Source organism: Ochotona princeps, chromosome 3 (assembly GCF_030435755.1).
Source record: "Ochotona princeps isolate mOchPri1 chromosome 3, mOchPri1.hap1, whole genome shotgun sequence".
Taxonomy (NCBI): Eukaryota; Metazoa; Chordata; class Mammalia; order Lagomorpha; family Ochotonidae; genus Ochotona; species Ochotona princeps.
In genome coordinates this window covers 38524054-38544834 of record NC_080834.1, presented here as the reverse complement: position 1 = coordinate 38544834, position 20781 = coordinate 38524054, and the positions used below count along the sequence as shown (strand labels likewise).

The 20781-nt window shown below is 45.8% G+C and overlaps 1 protein-coding gene across 1 annotated transcript in view; it reads right to left on the bottom strand.

The window, feature by feature from the left end:
• The window catches only part of LTN1 (listerin E3 ubiquitin protein ligase 1), a 69404-nt gene extending 48829 nt beyond the window's left edge, over positions 1-20575 (bottom strand). Inside the window, exons 1-8 of the mRNA XM_058661721.1 lie at positions 20395-20575; positions 16430-16633; positions 15552-15650; positions 14853-15083; positions 12281-12333; positions 11344-11524; positions 4628-4801; positions 2605-2795 (exon numbers count right to left, since the gene is read on the bottom strand). Coding sequence (XP_058517704.1) covers positions 2605-2795; positions 4628-4801; positions 11344-11524; positions 12281-12333; positions 14853-15083; positions 15552-15650; positions 16430-16633; positions 20395-20529 — 1268 coding nt within the window. The 5' untranslated portion in view covers positions 20530-20575. The remainder of the gene's footprint in view (positions 1-2604; positions 2796-4627; positions 4802-11343; positions 11525-12280; positions 12334-14852; positions 15084-15551; positions 15651-16429; positions 16634-20394) is intronic.
• Between the last annotated feature and the right edge of the window lie 206 nt (positions 20576-20781).

The window sequence follows — 20781 nt, the reverse complement described above, 5'->3', positions numbered from 1 at the left end:
GCTGATTCAGTCCCAGCTGGTTCACCTCCAATCCAGCTCTCCACTAACTGCCTGGGAAGGCAGCAGGGGCTATCCTAAGTCCTTGGGCTGCTGCAACCCATGAGGGAGACTCTGATGGAGTATCACACTCTTGGCTTCAGCCTGTCCAGCCACAGTCAGAGAGGTAATTTGGAGAGTGAACTAATGGATCGAAGATTCTTTCTCTGTCACTCTGCCTTTCAAATACATAAATCTTAACAAAACAGAATAGGGGCCAGCATTGTAGCATATCATGCTAACCCTCCGCCCACAAGTACAGGCATACTATGGGCACCAATTCATGTCCCAGCTGCTCCACTTCCAATCCAGCTCTCTGCTCATCACCCAGGAGCGCAGGAAGCTCCTGGCTTCCTATCAGCCCAGCCACCGCCATTGTGGCTATTTGGGCAGTGAAATAGCAGATGGAAGACCGACCTCTCTGTCTCTCTCTGTAATTCTCTCTCCAATGAAAATAAATAAATCTTTTTTTAAAAATTAAAAGCTAAAACAAAATAAAAGCAAAATAAAGACATTAGAAAGATGTGATTCCCCTTAAATAAGAGGCTGATGGAATTGTGACTCCTTATGAAAGACTACACTATTGTAGCAACATGGGGAAAATCTGTCGGGGGTGGGAATTTGGGAGGAGGAAATCCCAATCTATACAAAATTGTGCCAAAAATTCAAAACAACAACAAAATAAATAAACAAAGAATAAAGCAGAGGCATGCTAAGCAAAACAAACAAACAAAAAACAAAGGTGTGATCCCAAACAGGGCATTTATTTTAAAGATTTGTTTTTATTGGCATGTGAGATATTATAGAGAGGAGGAGAGACAGAGAGGAAGATCTTTCATCTGATGATTCACTCCCCAAGTGGCAACAACAGCTGGAGCTGAGCTGATCCAAACCCAGAAGCCAGCAGCTTCTTCTGGGTCTCCGACAGAGGTGCAGGGTCCTAAGGCTTTTGGCCATCCTACACTGCTTTCCCAGGCCACGAGCAGGGAGCTGGATGGGAAGGGGGGTTGCCGAGATTAGAACCGGCACCCATGGGCCCGGCGGCGTGGCCTAGCGGCTAAAGTCCTCACCTTGGACGCACCGGGATCCTATATGGGCACCAGTTCTAATCCCGGCAGCTCCACTTCCCATCCAGCTCCCTGCTTGTGGCCTGGGAAAGCAGTCGAGGACGGCCCAATGCATTGGGACCCTGCATCCGCGTGGGAGACCTGGAAGAGGTTCCTGGTTCCCGGCTTCGGATAAGTGCAGCACCGACCATTGCAGCTCACTTGGGGAGTGAATCATCGGATGGAAGATCTTCCCCTCTGTCTCTCCTCTGTGTATATCTGACTTTGTAATTAAATAAATCTTAAAAAAAAAAAAAAAAAAAGAACCGGCACCCATATGGGATCCCAGTGTGTTCAAGGTGAGGAGTTTAATCACTACACTATTTCGTCAGGCCCCAAACATGAAATTTTTTAAATGAAAATAACTGCAGCTGACACTGTGGCACAATATGGTTACGCAGCCACCTGTGGTACCAACATCCCATATGAGCGCAGGTTCAAAAACAAGCAGTTGGACTTCCAACCCAGCTCTCTGCGAACATTACGTGGAAAACCAGCAGAGCGTCGGAGTACTTGGGCCCTGCCACCTGCATGGGAACCAGGAAAAAGCTACTGGATCCTGGAACAATCCCTGCCCGCTGCGGCATTTTCAGGAATGAATCAGCAGATGGAAGATCTTTCTCTGTGTTTCCCTCTCTCTATTCATTCTGCCTTTCAAATAAATACATCTTTTAAAAATTCACTAAAAATCTTATAGGCTAAGAACAACCAAAATACATTAACAGTCCAGTGAGAAAATATTAATTATGAGAAAAACGTATTTTGAAAATATATCAGAAAAAGCTAAGAATATGTGTTTTATGACATTCTGCCTTTGACGGAGATTTAATCAGATGGGGAATGGTTTGGGGCGAGGGAGGGGGAGAGCAGGCATCTGACCTAGAGCTAAGTTCCCTGCCAAGATGCACCCGGTCCTTACACAGTGCCAGTGGCCTTCGACTCCAGCTCCCTGCTCGCACGCTGCAAGGCAGCAGTAACGGCTGCAGGCAGAGTCCAGGCCACCCACAGTGATACGTGGGCTGAAACCCTGGTTCCTGTGTCAGCTCAGTCCTGCTCCATCATGTCTACACCTGCGAAGTGAACCAGAAAATGGCAGGGCTGCCTCTCATTTAAATTAATTTAAAAATGTTTAAAATTTTAGTCATTGCTAAAACTGTCTTTTAAATGCAGTAAATGCACTGAGAGAGTTTTTCCAAGCACGAATTTAAACAGCAATATTTTGTTTTATGGAATGTTTTAAAACTTCACTGGATTGTGTTTTTGCACTTAGGCATTGTTATTTACCAATTTTAAAACTGGACTATTTTCATCTAGCAGGTTCTGAAAGTATCCAAAACAGAATTATAATCCTAATTCTCTGAAAACTTTTAAGTGTGTAATGAGTAGCAAAGTAATTTATGAAAACATACATATGAAAACAACAAATGTCTTGCTTTAAAAATAAAGAATGTTAAATCCTTACCCTGCAACAAGAGATGTGAGAAAATTTTTGAAGAAATCCAGCTTTGGATCTGTGACGGACTGAGGCAGCTTGCTGAGGAACGGCAGAAGGTAGGGATGTATGACAGTGGCGAGGCCCCGGCCACCTTCGCGAATCAGAGTGGATAGCTTGGGAAACACACTTTTTTTGGCATTTACATGAAGCCAACAGTCCTAAACAAAAAAAAAGATTGTTATCAGTAATTACAGACCTTAAACAGATTTTCTCAAATAAGAAACAATTCACAGACTCAAAAATAAAAACAAAAAGCATTTTATCTAGAAGGAAAATCTCTCACCACTACTAAAAACTAAAATTCTGGGCCCAGCATGGTAGCCTAGTGGTTAAATTCCTTGTCTTGAATGCACCAGGATCCCATATGGGTGCAGGTTCATACTCCAGCCGGCCCACTTCCCATCCAGTTCCCTGCTTGTGGCCCAAGAAAGCAGTGTAGGATGGCCCAAAGCTTTGGGACCCTGTACCCACGTGGGAGACCCCAAAGCTCCTGGCTCCTGGTTTCAGATCAGCACTGCGGCTGTCTCTCCTCCTCTCTGTATATCTGACTTTCCAATGAAAATAAATAAATCTTAAAAAAAAAACCCTAAAATTCTGACATTATGAATATTATAAATGGTAATGATACATTATACATGCCCACAGGATAATGCTGCTCAGAAACACTGGACTGGGGCCAGCATTGTGGGACAACTAGTTACATCCTGACCTAGACACTGCATCCCATAAGAGATGCAGTCCAAGCCCCGCCTCTCCACGCCTGATCCAGTTCCCTGCTAACGCACCTAGGACGACAGTGTGCAAGAGGCCCAGGTTCTTGGGGCCTACCCACCCACATGGCAAACTCAAATGCAGTTTTAGGCCCAGCCCAGACCATTGCAGCCATCAGGGCTGCAATGTAAAAGGAAGAGCTCTCTTTCTACCTTTTAAATAAATAAATGAGCCTTAAAATGAGAGACAAGATTTCTGTATAAGAGCTGCTTTCTAAAAGGGACAGCTATATTTTACCTTTCCGTCAGGTCATGTGGGGCTCAGGGATAAAGAGGTCACTAAGTCAATAAGATGGCGACTAACAGTCAAGGTCACTGGGTTACAGGTGGCAGGCAAGATGGCGGCCAAGGACAGAGCCCTGGGCGTGAACCAGGGCAGGGGTCAAGTCGTTTCAAAGAAAGACTGACTGGCCAGGGCCATTTCTCTCACCTACCCTGACCTATGGGAGGTGGCTTCCGCAGTCATGCTCCTAGTAATTGGCTCCTAGTTTCTCCCCCCCAGGAATTCCTGAAATTCCTAGCCTGAGGCTATCCCTTACCCTATATAAAAAACTGAATTTCCCAATAAATGGGAACTGCTTAGACAGAACCCCTGTCCGTCTGTCTGTCTCTCGTTGGCCGGGAGACTGGGTGGCGGGCAGCAGGCTCATCCCCTCTGGCAATGGGGTACTAGAGGAATCTGTGGGGGAGACCCCGCAAGGTCACATACATTTCACGTGACTGTTAATACTGGCCAATCTAATGCAACATACAAAGTACACATTATGTTCAGTTTAAGCTTTACAACAAGCTTTAATTAGCATTTTGTTTCAAGTGTCTTAGCTTTAAGATTTTTTTAGACAGATTTACAGAGAGAAGAAAAGACCAAAGATCTTCCATCTGCTGGTCACTCCTCAAATGGCCACCATGACCACAACAAAGCTGACATAAAGCCAGTAGCCAGCAGCTGCTGCAGGATCTTCCACACTGCCCAGGCCACAAGCAAGGAGCTGGAGGGGAAGTGGAGCACCCAGGACATGAACTGGTGCCCATACGGGATGCTGGTGCTGCCGGTGGATTAACCAGTTGAACCACTGCACCAGCTCCCAATATCCTAGTTCTAAGACAGCAGTTTTTTTTTTTCCAGTGACATTATAATCATTTCTGTCTTGTGTGGTATCTAAAGGCTCTGAAACGTAAGATGTGTAGCATTCAATGCGTAACTGCGCCTCTTTACATACCTCAATAGTTGTAACTGTGTACAGGACAGCTTCCCAGAGAGCTGGGCACACGATGGGGTCGCTGTCATCAATGCTGAGCAGAACTGAAGGGCTCACTTTGGAGGCTTCCTCTTTCATCAACTGTGGAATACGCTGGCACAAAGCAGAAACTAACTCAAAATAGGCTGAGCGGATCTGAAAGAAACAAAGCTGAATTAAATGACAGCCTTGCAAGATGTTTTACAGACTGGTTACTCGCATTAACTCCCCACTAACAATACTGAAAGGGCTTAAAATGCTTTTTAAAATCTTCATAAGAATATCAAAAGGCTAAGAAGACAACAGCAATCTTCAAAGCAAATGTGAGATTGGAAAGGGTTAATTGGATTTTCTCTTTCACTGGCAAAAGAAGTACAAAACATCTTTAGGTTTAGGAAGCCTTCTTCTAGAATTACCATAATCAGTTAACAAAAGTTGAGGCACAGTGAGCCATGGTTAACAGTAATACAGATAGCAGAAATCCAAAAGGTTTCAAATTTTAGATTTATCAGTCACATAACCCTACATGACAGATATACACAACTACCGTAAAACAACATTTATTATATTTAAAAAGTAACTTTAAAATGTCCGCACTGACAGGTCCTGGGACTGCGCTTCTGCAGTTGCTGATGCCCATGCAATGGACAAACATGCCCAGAGGCACAACGGGACATGACAACCAGCTCATCTAGGACAGCAGAGCACGGCAACTGTCTCATCAGATGGTGGCATGCAGGACAGGTTGGACAACTCTCCTGGCCAAGCTTTGCAGCAAGTGTCTGGGTCTGTGGATGCACTAAAGTGGACTTGGTCAGCCAAAAGACCTTGGATAAATTTTCTGCAACAAAGCTAACAATGTCTCAGAACTATCAAAATTGCTCAAGTAACATCCTGAGAACATTCTTCCCCACATCAAGGTCTCTAAGATGTCATTAAATGACCACTCACAACTCTGGATGCTGATGCAATTTGACAGCTAGAAACACACACACACAAACACACAAACACACTTCAAGCATTTGTCCCACCCACTTTCCTCCAGACCTCAACTTTCCGCACCTTAATCGGAGTAACCAGAGGGCTACATGGGTGTGCATCCCTCTCAGCTATGTAAACAATATTAAAAATAAAACAAAAAAAATTTAAATCTGCATGGAAATAATTCTGGAAGCAGTTCTTCAGATTTAAAAAAAAAAAAAAAGTATTTCACGGGGTCCTGGTTTGATGGCCTCCGTTTGGGGCGGGAAGGTTGTCCTGGGACCCTGAGGAGCGGATTGGGAACGCCTCTGAGCGCGCCATGCCATGGGCTGGAGTGGGGGAGGAGCTAGCAGGATCCAGGCGGGGGCCCAAGCAGCTTGGCCCCGGGCCCCTGCCACGATTCCAGCCTAACACAGCCAAGCTTTCCACCACGTACGTGCGTACATGGGGTGAGAGGCTCTCGGGCGGCCAGTGCGCCATTTGGCGCCAGGCTTCGCCTGCTGGCCGCCCGGCCAGGAAGTTCTGGAATTTGGTTTCTCTGATATGCTGCATGCGACGCTCCGTGCTGAACCCACAGTACTCTGAGAATATGTATTAGTCCTTAAGCTTTTCAAAAGCATTTAATCTTCCTCTGAAGAACCTGTAGTCACTTTATAGTGCCGATTGCCAACATCAGCTCACTTAAAAGGCAAAATTCCAGGCTTGTCCAGCAGGATGCCCCATTACCTGATAGGATGAGGGATCAGCAGAGGGGTCACAGAAGGCAGGACTGTGACACTGACTGGCATTCAAGAACCATACTCGGGGCTAGAATGTGTGAGGCATGCGTGGACCAATCCCCTGAAACTCTGACCCCATTGGATGGTTTAGAAGGGCCGATGGAGTCTATGCAGGAGGCATGACAGTCTATAGGGCGTGCTGGGCTGACCAGAGCAACCTCTGGCATACTTAACACTGGCTGGCAACAGGCCTGGTTGGAGAGCGTGGGGGAGGCCTTGGCTGCGTGGAGCCTACCACTAAGGGGCACAGGAACTGGAGGGAGGCTGAGTTCTGGTCGGGTCACAGTTGTAATCCCTTGGCACAAATATCAATTCGGATTTGACGCACCATGCCGGATTAGACCACAGCACAGTTTGGTGCTCCGGAGGACCAGGATAGATGTTGGACGGGCTCGGCTAGGCTTCAACCCCATCTGAGCCATATATGAGATATACGTGGGTATGGACGAGCCGTGGCTGGGCTGAAACTCTCAACAGCAGGAACCAGAATGGATTGAAGAGCGGAGCTGGCCGAAGGACCTGCTGGAATGCGTGAAGCCCGACACCAGGAAGGAGTCGGAGGGAGGAACCTGAACAGTCCCTCTGACAGGACACTGACTCTACAAATAAACGCAGGAAACATGGAGGTAAATAACCCAGAAGAGGCTTTGGAATGTGACCCACTGGAATACACTTGGCTCGGGTTGGGGCAGACCAGGCTGAGTCGGTTCACGTCATCCACTGGCAAGCCCAAGTGCTGAAACTGTCTGGGGGCCTGGCCGGGTCTGGTTGCGATTAAAAAAAAAACAAACAAAAAAAAACAGTACAAAACACAAAATTCCAAGGTGAAATGGCCTGTGCCAGTAGGGAATGCAACACCCGACCAGCACTCCTCCCACTGGTTTAGGTGAGGGACGAGAGTGTGATGGGCAGAGCCGGGGAGAGATGCGATACTCATTGGTTCCAATAGAGGTCGGGGCTCAGAAGAGAACCAACCCAGGGGTTAAAACCATCAGCTGATCGGAGTGATGGACGGTGGCGAGCACTGTGCTTACTAGTAGTACATGTAGGAGCCTGGACTGGGAATGCCTCAAAGTTTTTTTTTAGGGGGATTCCCCTGAACAAAATGGAGGAATCAAAGCATTAACCAAGAAAAGATGGAAAATGGAGTAGATGAATCAACCACCTCAGCTTTATGCTTGCAGCGGAAAACTGGACAAGGGGAAACCCTAAGACGGACTAGGTCAATCAGTGGACTCTGCACCAGCCTCATCATACCTGGACTGTTGCTGATGATATGTTGGAGCTTCTAATTGATCGAGGTGACGCTCTGCTGGCTCTGCCTACAAACCTGAGAGGGCCTCCCTAAGAGGCCGTTGAACTTGAACTGGACAAGTGGGATGCTGGACTCTGTATGGTGTAAACTTTTAATTAGGGAATCTCAACGGAACTTGAGCTGTGGTTATGCATCAAGGTGAAGGAATTCATGATGGGGGAAGGGTTTGGGGTGAAGGGGGGGAATCCCAGTACCTATGAAATTGTGTCATGTAATGCAATGTTATTAATGAATAAATGACTGTTAAAAAAAAAAAAAAAAGTAGGGCCTGGCGGCATGGCCTAGCAATTAAAGTCCTTGCCTTGAATGCCCCGGGATCCCATATGGGCGCCAGTTCTAATCCCAGCAGCTCCACTTCCCATCCAGCTCCCTGCTTGTGGCCTGGGAAAGCAGTCGAGAACGGCCCAATGCCTTGGGACCCTGCACCCGCGTGGGAGACCCGGAAGAGATTCCTGGTTCCCAGGTTCAGATCGGCGCACCGGCCTGTTGTGGCTCACTTGGGGAGTGAAACATAGGATGGAAGATTGTCCTCTCTGTCTCTCCTCCTCTCTGTATATCCGGCTTTCCAATAATAATAAAAATCTTTAAAAAAAAAGTACAATTCCTAAACTAAAAGTGAATAATTAAAATGCAAAACTCAATTTGGTTTAAGAGCAGTGCTTTCCTCCAGATGCTGAAAGTTACTCACCCAATGTGTCAGCAAGAACAGGTGGCGCCTTGGGGAGGCTACTGAGTCCGGAGGACTCCACCCTATGAACGGCATTATGGCCCTTTTTCCACGCCTTTTTCCTGTGACAACTCAACAAGGCACCATCTTTCAAGCAAAGTATGTCCTTATGAGAAAATGGATTTGGGCCCGGCGGCATGGCCTAGCGGCTAAAGTCCTCGCCTTGAAAGCCCCGGGATCCCATATGGGCGCCGGTTCTAATCCCGGCAGCTCCACTTCCCATCCAGCTCCCTGCTTGTGGCCTGGGGAAGCAGTCGAGGACGGCCCAAGGCTTTGGGACCCTGCACCCGCGTGGGAGACCTGGAAGAGGTTTCAGGTTCCTGGCATCGGATCGGCGCGTACCGGCCCATTGCGGCTCACTTGGGGAGTGAAACATCGGATGGAAGATCTTCCTCTCTGTCTCTCCTCCTCTCTGTATATCCGGCTTTCCAATAACAATAAAATCTTTAAAAAAAAAAAAAAAAAAGAAAGAAAATGGATTTGCTGGTGCCTTGATGCTGTACCTCCCAGTCTCAAGAGCTGTGAAAAACACATTTTTATCATGCATATACTAGTCTACAGTTCCTTGCTGTGGTGACCCAAGCAGATCCTGTCTTCTACCAAGACAGAATCCAGAGCAGGCACCTGCTGCAGCCATTCAGATGCTGCAGTGCAGTGTGCCGAGGGCTCTGTGCAAACTCCGACTCTAAGTCAAAAGCATGCATGCAGGCTCGGGTCTCAGAAACATACAGACAGGCTCGGGTCTCAAAAGCATGTCCATCCCTACTGTTGAAGTTTCCATTTTTGAAAAATTCACCCACTTTCTAAAATCTGTGAACCCAATATCAAGTCACAATCTTTTTAAAGATTTATTTATTTTTATTGGAAAGTCAGATTTTACAGAGAAAAGGAGACACAGGAAGGTCTTCCATCCACTGGTTCACTCCCCAAGTGACCATGATGGCTAGAGCTGAGCCAATCCAAAACCAGGAACCAGGAGCCTCTTCCAGGTCTCCCACGCAGGTGCAGCCCAAGGCCTTGAGACATCTTCGACTGCATCTCCAGGCCACAAAGAGGGAGCTGGATGGAAAGCGGGATTAGAACCAGCGCCCTTATGGGATCCTGGCATGTGCACGGCAAGGACTTTAGCCACTAGGCTGCCGCTCCAGGCCCCAAAGTGACAGTTTTTTAGCATAGTATATGAACATGCCCAGAATAATAAAAAATGAGAGCCACTAACATGCGTAATCTCAAAGAAGAGAACACAATGCTCTACCTTTATATTTCAAGTCTCATAATAGAAATAAGCACCGTTTGCACTGTGTCCTCAGTTTTCAAACTATTGAGCTTTTGGTTGGTGATCTGTTGATTTAAACGGCCTGTTCGTGTTGTTTTACCTACTGAGTTGCAGTATCAGAAGGTCGAGCTGTGCCTCACTGTGCATGAGATAAGCTATACGCAGCCTTCAGCTGTACTAATTCATGAGTTTAATATCAAAACACGACCGATAAGCAAATATTTTAAACATTATATACCGATCACTTGACAAAAATACAGAACAGTATTTCCTCTATTTCAGCAATACTCCAATAACTAAGTGTTCATAGGAACTTTTTTTCCCAAGATTTATTTTACTCTCATGTGAAAGGCAGAGTTACAGAGACAGGAGAGACACAGGGACATCTTTCATCTGCTGGGTTACAAATGGCTGAACTGACGCCATCTGAGACAGGAGCAAAGAGCTTCCTCTGGGGCTCCCACACAGGTGCAGCGACTACAGGACTTCGGCCATCACCTTCTGCTTTCCCAGGCCATAGCAGAAAGCTTGATTGGAAGTGCAGCATCTGGGGCCTGAACCAGAGCCTAACAGGATATTAGCACCACAGGCAGAGGCTTCACTATTCTGCCATGGTGCCATCTTTATAAGGACTTCAGAACATAATTACGATGAATAACGAGAATCAGTTATACAAACAAAAGGACATATGTCCAAAATATTACATCAGCTGCTGGAGATGGCAAATTCAGAGGCAGGAGGCTAGCACTGCAACACAGTGTGTAAAGTAGCCACCTGCAACACCAGCATCCCCTAAGAGTGCCGATTCTAGTCCCAGATGCGCCATTTCCAATTCAGTTTCCTGTTAACGCATCTGAGAAAGCAGTGGAAGATGGCCCAGATGCATGTGCCCCGTGGATGAAACTCCTGGCTCATAGCTTCAGTTTGCCCTAGCCCCAACCATTATGGCCATTTTCAGAGTGAAGCAATGAATACAGGGGATCTCTCTCTCTCTCTCTCTTTTTTTATTTTCTCTCTCTTCCACCTCTCTAGAATCCTGGCTTCCGTAGAAATTACGCTTAAAAAAAGAGAAAAAGAAAATGCAGAGACATGGATCCAGTGAAAACTAATTACATGAAATGAAAGGTGCTTTTTTGGACCGGTGTTGTGCTGGTTCATGCCCTGGTGGCTCTGCCTGGAACCAGCAAATCCGATTATGACCTGGGAAAAGCAGCAGAAAATGGCCTACTATGCTTCCTCTTGGCTTTGGCCGGGTCTCGCCACTGTGGCCCTCTGGGAAGTGCACAAGGGGATGGAAGAAGTCTCTCACTATGTTTCTCCCTCCCTCTCTATTAACTCAGATAAATAAATAAACTTCTCTTAAACAAACAAAAAAAGAGAGCCAGCGAGAGAGAAAAGAGCCTTGAGCACATCAGCAGTACTAAGGGACAAAAGAGACTGATACCTAAGGCTCAAACTAGATCTAAAAAATGAAAATAGAAAAAATTTAATCCACTCTTGAATGAGTCACCACAAAGACATGCTTACGGATCTTTGACACAGAAAGCATAAAGTAAACCAATAAGAATAAACTAACAGAAACCAGACAAATGCCTTTCACTCTCGAAAAGATTAAGATACCTGAGGTACACTGTGCTTTCCGTACTTCCAGAACTTATTCTGCGACAGCAGAGATTTAAATTTCTCCTCCAGAGAGTCAAGTTCACTATCCGGTAAAAGGCAAAGCAATTTCTTTAATGCCAATAAGGAAGAAGTTACAACCCGATAGAATTTAGCTTCTCTTTCTTCCTCAGGAACAGTTCTTGATGGAAAAAAAAGAACATATATTAAGATTGAGAATAAGCCAAACTACATACTTGGTATATACAGACATATGTGTGCATGTATACATGTGTATATACACACATACATATTATATGCATATATGTAATTATATATGTGTTATCATTAAACATGTAACACAGTTGCCTTACTTTATTCTTTTATTTGTTCTCCAGCAACTCCTTGTAAGATAATTAACACAGATCTTAATTACTTACTCTACTTCCAATACAGTCTAAAAACAGATGAAAAACTGTGGCTTAAAAACATGATCCAGTATACCGCTTTCAACAGCACATACCAAGGTGATCCTGGAGAACACATATCCAGCATCTACTTTATCTCATGGATTCTTCTAAGTCTGACTGGAATATAATGCATGAAAGAAAAATATTTCCCTTCTCTTTTTGAACTGCTTGTAGAACAACTACTTCAAGCCAGATTTCAAAAACGTTCCTGCTATAAACAAAAGCAGATACATGTAGGAAACCTCCAAAACATCTCTTTCTAACTGAATCGAATATGTACCTTCTGGAAAGTTCAAGTTACACCGCAGGTCAATTTGCAAATAAAAACACTTAGTGTAGCATGTGCCATGTGGCGTTACATTAAGTATTTTCAGATGTATATTTAGAATCATTCTCTTAGAAACAAAAAATCCCACCGACATTACCATGACTGCTTAGAAGTGAAACAAACCTTTACCATCGGCTACCATAGGAACACTGAAACTCACTGTGGGTCACTGAGGGTGTCGGGGGTTTCCTTCAGGAGGTGATCTTGCAGCACCTACACCAGGAGAAAAATAACAAGGCCTTGATCCTTCACGGGTAACGAATAGGGCATAGTTAAGCAAAGCCAGTCAACAAGTCCCCAGGGCCTCCAGGGGACAGGTGTCTGTCTAGTAGCTACAATGCCCATATTCCTGCCTGGTCTCCAGTACTGACTCTACTACCAGTTCACCTGCCTGTTAAAATAGGAGGATGGCAAGTGATGGCTCCAGTATTGTGTATCTGCCACACATGGAACATCCGGGATGAGCTCCCAGCTCCAGCCTGGTCCAGTCATAACTTGCTGGTACTTGAGAACTGAACAAACACATTGAAACATTTTTTTTTTGTCTGTATGTTTCTTTCATCTGTCACTAAATAGCAAAATCACACAGAAAAGCTGAAAGATTCAGATTTTATCTGTTACTTTTTCTTATCAAGCTGCATTTTTTTTAAAAAAGATTTATTTTATTTTTATCTGAACGGCCAAGACAGAGATCTTTCATCTGTTGGGTTATGCCCTCCACATGGCTGCAGCAGTGTCTTCCAGGTCTCCCAGGCGAGTGCAGGGCCCAAGCACTTAGACCCTCTTCTGCTGCCTTCCCAGTTTATTAGCAGCACAGAGCCGACTTGGAAGTGAAACATCGGGGACTCAAACTGGCACCCAAATGGGATGCCTGAGTAACAGGCGGAAGCTTAGCTTGTTACCCCACGGTACCAGCTCCACGTTCCTGAGGTAAGGATAAAGTACTTTCTCCTGTTTCCATCAAGAGAAATTTTCTCTACCTGCTTTTGGCCACTTACTCCTCTCTTTTCCTTTGCACAGAACAGCTGAGTAGAAAAAAAACTCCACAGTAAATCTGAGATGACTCTGACAGGATACTCACGCATGCAGGAGGACACTTCCTGTGCCCTGCTCCATGCCAGTGAGTTGTGGCACTCTGGGAGATGCCAGCATCACACATCAGGGTGTTCCGAGCTCGGGCTGCTTCACTTCCAATCCAGCTTCCTGCTAAGGCGCCTGGGAAGGCATGAGAAGTGCTTGGGCCCCTGCCACCTTTATGGGAAACCCAGAGGGAGGAGTTCCAGGCTCCTAGTTTCACACCGGCCTCACCCTGGTCACTGCAGCCCGTTGGGAGCGACCCAGCAGACAGAAGCCTGCTTTCTCTCTGTCTCTGTGAGTCACTCATAAATTTTATTTAGGAAAGGAAGGGAAAACGGCAGTGGAGGATGGCCTAAGCACCTGGGCACCTGCTGCAAATGTGACACAGATATTGGCCTGTCTCCACCCTGGCCGCTGCACCTACCTGGAAGTGAACCAAGGGTACAAGACCTGTGAGTTTCAGATAAATAAATGACTCCTTTGATAAGATGCTTATCAAAATTTCATGTGATAAAAATTAGGGGACCTAGCGTGGTAGCTTAGTGGCTAAAGTCTTTACTTTACAGGCCCTGGAATCCCACATGGGCGCTGGTTTGTATCCTGGGAGTCCCTCTTCCTATCCAGCTCCCTGCTTGTGGCCTGGGAAAACAGTTGAGGACAGCCCAAAGCCTTGGGACTCTGCACCCATGTAGGAGACTGGAAGAGGCTCCTGGCTCCCGGCTTCGGATCAGCTCAGCTCCAGCCATTGTGGTCACTTGGGGAGTGAACCAGCGGATGGAAGATCTTCCTCTCTGTCTCTCCTCCTCTGTGTGTATCTGACTTTCCAATCAAAATAAATAAATCTTTAGAAAAACTTAAGAAAAATTCAACTCTCTAATCATACATAGAGTTTAATTCTTGCACAAGGGGACTTTAAAGAATTTGTGGTCACTTGGGGGGTGAATCATCGGACGGAAGATGTTCCTCTCTGTCTCTCCTCTCTGTATATCTGACTTTGTAATAAAAATAAATAAATCTTTAGAAAAAAAAACTATGCATAAATTTCAAAACCTCTTGCACCCTAATAAAACTTTTCATCTCATTTTTCCACAAACTTCGAGCACCCTGTATCTTCTCATATAAAGGAGCAGTAAACAGCGAACTAAAAGAATACAATGACATGGAATTACGGAGAAAATAATTTGAGATTTACTTTATACATGCTAGGATGCAAGGTGTCCAACTGGCAAGCTGTCTAAGGCCCACAAAAGCACTCTGTCGGGCCAAGGCAGGGGCTACCACAGGCAGGGCTCTAAACTCCATAAACCTATAGCAAACTAATTTGTAAACTTACATTTTTCACCTGCTCTAAATATCCAGATGGCCCTTCACACATATATGTAAGTCTTTAGATAATACATGATAGGTTAAATTTATAGAAATGAAAGCTCTAAAAAAACTAGATAAACATTCCATGGAAGGTACACATTTTTTTTTTTTTTTAAGGTACACATTTTGTTAAAAACAGTCCATTTTGTCAAACGTTACGGGAAAAAAAATGGCATTTGACTTATTCATTCTTCTACAATGGCAGCTAACAGAATTGTCATTGTATTATGCTTTATATTCTTTAAATATTTAAAAAACAAAATCACAGAATGGCTCCAAAAACTCACAGTTGTAATTTCATCTTTACAAAATGCTAAGGCTTCAGGCTGCTTGGTTGGAGGGAAAGCCGCTTCAAAGGCGTCTTTTGCTGCAAACGCGGCTGGCGAGTACGGATCACACTGAGCCATTAGCCAATAGCCCATCAAACTTTTTAAATAGGGAGCCAAGTGTTTCTTTACTTTAAGGATAAGTTTTTCAAAAGCTTGCTGTGTGGCTTCTCGAACCCGGCGGTCATGGTCCTGTGGAAAACACAAATGAGGTATAAAGAAATGCAATATGAAAATAAAATCATTTATTCCTAGGCATGCAACAACAACCCATTACCAAGAATTGCCTATGTAAGAGTAAAACTAAACTCAATATTTTGAAGTATCAAGAACTTTAGGTTTATTCCTCCAAAGTAATTTCTTGTTGTCTGCCTTTCTTAGTAATATTTTCATATTAGACTCCATTCCTTCTCATTGTCTTAGAGCACATACGCAAAGGAATAAAACTACTGCCAACAGTGATTACAGCTGGGATCATCTGGATGGATCTCTACCAGTGACCTCATCTGTGAAAACCCTCCACACACTCTACAAATCAATGCAATGCAATCCGCAGTAACAGTGCTGACGGCACGCCACATCCCTAAGCAAAAACAAAGCCCTTCGACACCACAGTCTTTGGGACTTCAATCAAAGAACGCACAAATTCTTAATACTCACAAGTGAAATTTTGCAGAATATTCTGGGCCAATATGGAAGCACTCCTTTCACTATTTCTGTGTCTCTCTCTGTACACATGGTTCCAAATTCCTGCATAGCCTGAAAGTATTAACACATCAGTAACATCCAAGATGCTGGCAATGGATCATGTTTCTTCTGTTCTGGAAGCATAGTGAGTGTCATACAGCAAGAACAACACATTATTTATACTTCTGTCACATGGGATTAATTTGAAGAGGTCCTTCATGGATAACCATGGAAGAAATGGTTCCACTGGTACAAGAACAAAAATAAAACGCATGCAAAGAAAAAAAAAAACGGTTAAAACGGAGCCAGAATCACATTTCCTGATGGAAAGACTGAGCAGTCAAAACTCCAATCAAGGGCCCGGCAAGGTAGCCTAGTGGCCAGGATCCCATATGGGTGCTGGTTCTATTCCCAGCATTCCCATTTCCCAAACAACTCCCTGCTTGTGGCCTGGGAGGGCAGTTGAGGACGGCCCAAGGTCTTGGGTCCCTGCACCCATATGGGAGACCTGGAAGAGGCTCCAGGCTCCTGGCTTCAGATCAGCGCAGCTCTGGCTGTTGAGGCCACTTGCAGAGTGAATCAACAGACGGAGGATCTTCCTCTTTGTCTCTCCTCCTCTCCATACATTTGACTTTCCAATAAAAATAAATAAATCTTTTTAAAAATTCAATCACTTCAAAACGTTTAGGGCAATAAACTAATTTAAAACCCAGAAGGTAAGTGTCAAGTAAGCTTAAGTTTTGTGTCAGAAAAAGTAGAAATGTGAAAGCAACTAAAGAGTGTTTACCCATTTTTATACAGAATATGATATACCAAAATGTTCTAACATGGTCACTTTTATGAAAACTTACTTTTAATTTTGTTGTGACATCTTTCTTAGACAGTTTCCGCAGCACCATTCGGAAGTCAGAATCGACAAGGCTGTCTATTTCTTCAGCTCCCTGAATAGCAGGAACATAGCCCAGGTCACTGTGAGATGTTCCAAACCCTATAAACCCAGGAACTGTGCCCTGTTCTTTCGCAAGGAGTTCTGCAGCTCGGCCACTGTTGGAAGGCTGGAAAGAAAGAAGAGACAAAAACCCACAGTCCATGAAGAGTTCAAAATTTAACTTATAATTTCTTGACAATTCCCATGGTTCAAAATGTTACTGAGGGCCCAGTGTGGTAGCCTAGCAGCTGAAGTCCTCGCCTTGCAGGCACCCCGGGATCCAATTTGAACACTGGTTCACGTCCCTGCAGCCCCGCGTCCCTTCCAGCTCCCTGCTTGTGGCCTGGGAAAGCAGTTGAGGACAGACTAAAGCCTTGGGACCCTGCACCCATGTGGGAGACCCAGAAGAAGCTCCTGGCTCCTGGCTTCAAATTGGTACAGTTCTGGCCATTGTGGCAACTTGGGGAGTGAATCATCAGACGGAAGATCTTCCTCTCTGTCTCTCCTCCTCTCTGTATATCTGACTTCCCAACAAAAATAAATAATGAATCTTTCAAAATTAATGTTATTGAGGTACTGTTTTTTCCTAACATAAGCTTCCATTCATCACAGTTGGACTCAAAGATGAATGTTTCTGTCACCAAGAACCTCTCAAAATAGTCCTGGGACCGACTTCCTGGTTTCCTCTTCTTTAATATTTGAAAGTGACAGTTAGGGAAAGACAGAAACAGAGAGATCTTTCTTCTGTTGGTTCACTTCCCAGTTGCCTGCAACAACCAGGGTTGAGTGTGGTCAGAGCCAGGAGCTCCAGCCAGGCTGCACACATGGCTGGCAGAGGCCCAGGCACTTAGGCCACCTTCTGCTGCTTCTCCCAGCCCGTCAGAAGGCAGCTTAAGTGAAGCAGACACACAAAGTATTTAGGATGCCAACAGCAGGACAGATTTACCCTTTAATCACCACCACCAGTCCCTAACTTCCCGAGTTATAAACTGTGTAAATAAATGTTAGTAGTTCATTGTGTCAATTTAATGCATATTGCCAGAATTTTTAAATGGGATTAAAGATTGTTAGGAATTGTCATAAACACTATTTTAACTCAGGTAAACTGTGCAGTGATGTAAAGTTACCTCATCAATGGATTCCACGTTTTCATTCATTCATCAAATACTTATCAAGCAATTATCATGGGACGAGTATAATGACAGCCATTTGTGAACTGGGAATTCTTCACAGGCATACACACTCGTTCACACACACCCAACGCATAGCCTGAACTGCGTGAGCTGGAAGGCCCGCGTCCAAGAGAGGTGCAGTGCCAGCTCTTGTACCGGCTGTTCAGCTTTCCATCCAACATCCTGCTAAAGGCCTGGGAAAAGCAGGGGAAGGCTGCCAACGTATCTGCCTACATATTCGGAGCCTCGCTACTCCTGCAGGACACCCAGAAACAGAGCCTGGCCCAGCCCTGGTCACCGCTAGATCTTCCCATGACTGTCTCTCCCTCTAACTCTTTCAAATAGATAAATCAATCTTAAATCTAAGGGTTTAAACAATCACAGTAATTTATTCCAGCAAGAAATACCAAGGATCTTAAAATTATAGGTAAAAGTTTAAGGAAGAACCGGACATTCATTCTCAAGCTACCAATCCACATTATTTATTAATCAAGGGAAAAAGATAACTCCATAAAGGATAGTAAACAAGTAACGAAATAAATAACATCAATAACAGGACAGAGGTTCATGTGTCCCTAATGTCACCCGCTAGGAAGGACTATCTACAAAAGCACTGGACTTACCCTAGATGCAATCTTAAGGAAAAAACTAGCAAAACTAAATTAGGTCAAATAAATGGCTCAGACTCTTGCAAACTAACTGTCATAATAACTGATATATAAATGAGTGACTGATCTTTAACTGAGTCTCAAAGGGTTCTGAAGGTATATGAAAAAAGGCTATAAAGACTCTGCCTGGGGCCCGGTGCAATGGCACAGCTGCCCAGTCCTCCACCTCCAAATGCTAGGATCACATACAGGCACCAGTTCATGTCTTGTCTGCTCTACTTCCCATCCAGCTCACTGCTTACAGCTTAAAGCAGTGGACAACGGCCTGAAGCACTGAGATCCTACACCCGCATGGGAGCGCTGCAGGAGGCTCCTGGTTCCTGGCTTTGGATGAGGGCAGGTCTGGCTTTTGTGGCCTCCTGCGGAGTGAGCCAGAAGACACTGAGTGTCTGTGACCCACACTGGAGCCCAAGACAAAACTCCCCAGAGGGCTGCCATCTGCCTGGCCACTGCAGGCACCTGGGGAGTGAACCAGCTGATAGAATACTAATTTTTCTCTCTCTGTAACTGCCTTTCAAATAAATACACCTTTTTAAATTTTAGCTTATTTTTATTTTTATTTTTTTAAAGATTTATTCATTTTATTACAGCCAGATATACACAGAGGAGGAGAGACAGAGAGGAAGATCTTCCGTCCGATGTTTCACTCCCCAAGTGAGCTGCAATGGGCCGGTGCGCGCCGATACCATGCCGGGAACCTGGAACCTCTTCCGGGTCTCCCACGCGGGTGCAGTGTCCCAATGCATTGGGCCGTCCTCCACTGCTTTCCCAGGCGACAAGCAGGGAGCTGGATGGGAAGTGGAGCTGCTGGGATTAGAACCGACGCCCATATGGGATCCTGGGGCTTTCAAGGCGAGGACTTTAATTGCTAGGCCACGCTGCCGGGCCCAGCTTATTTTTATTTAAAAGTCCGAGTTACAGGGACAAGGAAAGACAGAGCGAAAGATCTTCCACTCACTGCTCCACCCCAATGGCCACAACCACTAGAGCTGAGCTAATCCACGCGTGGAAGCCAGGAGCCTCTTCCAGATCTCCCACTCAGGTGCAGGGTCCCAAGGCTTTGGCCTGTCCTGCTGCGTTCCCAGGCCACAAGCAGGGAGCTCGATGGGAAGTGGAGCAGCTAGGACACAATTCGGTGCCCACAGGGGTTACCAGAACCACACTCAGAGGCCCAGTCCATCATTCCATGGTGCCCACAACTGAAGTAAATAAGCCTTTAAAGAAGAAAAAAAGCAAATATGACTAATACTAACAATTCATGAATCTAGGCATAGGGAAAGAATACAAGGGCTAGGACCAGGATTGCAACAAGCAACGCGTGTGGCGCAGAGGTCACAAGGTAAGTTACTATTACTTTTGACATTGTTATTATGTTAAACATCTCAAGTGACAGAGCCAAGAAAATGTAGCAATGACATCGCTACAATGAACTGAATCAAACAGTGGGGAAGTTTTCCCTAATACTGCACTGCGCTACCACAAACCCTGCATCTACAGCATTACAGCATCCCAAAGCGTGTGGGGTTTACCCGAATCTACTCGAAACAAGTTATCTATGAACTTGCACCATATGCCAGTCTGTGCTTCAGGCTCCAAGATTACAGTCGTGGGAAGTAAACACCTACTTTCAAAACACCTTTTAGTGCAGCAAGATGGTCAATTACATCGTAGGTGTAATGTCATCTGCAATGGAGTCGAATAAAGCCCGTAACAGGCTTTGCAGAGAGCAAAGCTGACGGACCCCGCCATGTCAGCATGGCTGCGGTGGAGCCGAGCAGAGGGGTCTGTCTGACACGGACAGTGACGACGGTAAGCCCTGGAAGCAGGCTGGCCTTGACCCGGAGAGTCACCCCAAGCTGCACCCCAAGCTCACTCCCCCAGCCGCCCACCGCACCCCGCGCCGCCGGCGGACATCGTAGCTCTGCCCGGCTGGGGCTGTGGCTCAGGGACCGGGAAGGGACACGGAGATTCTGCACCGGCTGCACCTGCCGCCCACCGCACCCCCACACACAGCTCACCCTGCACACGCCGACCCGCGCAGCACTCACCCTCAGGTTCCCCTTGGTTCGCTGCTTGTTCTTCCCGCCCATCGTGCCGGCTGCAGCCGCACTCCCAACCCCCAGCTCCCGGGTGGACTCAGCCGGGCCACAACTTCCGGCCTCCGGCGCCGGAAGAGGACTCATTTTAACAACTTCCGCCGCCTGCCCGCCCTGCCCCGGGCCGACCCGTTTCCCGTCCCGCCTCCCGTCCCGCCTCCCTCTAATCATGTAAGCCTGTGACGTAGCGTCACCGGATACGCCACAATGGAAGCCACGCCCCCGTAGTCCGGTGCACCTGCGGCGGCAGATCCTGCTGGCTCCAGCAACAGACACAATCATTACTGGCTGGGAGTTGGGGTCACGTTTTGTGGACAATCCAGATCTCTCGTGTATGCT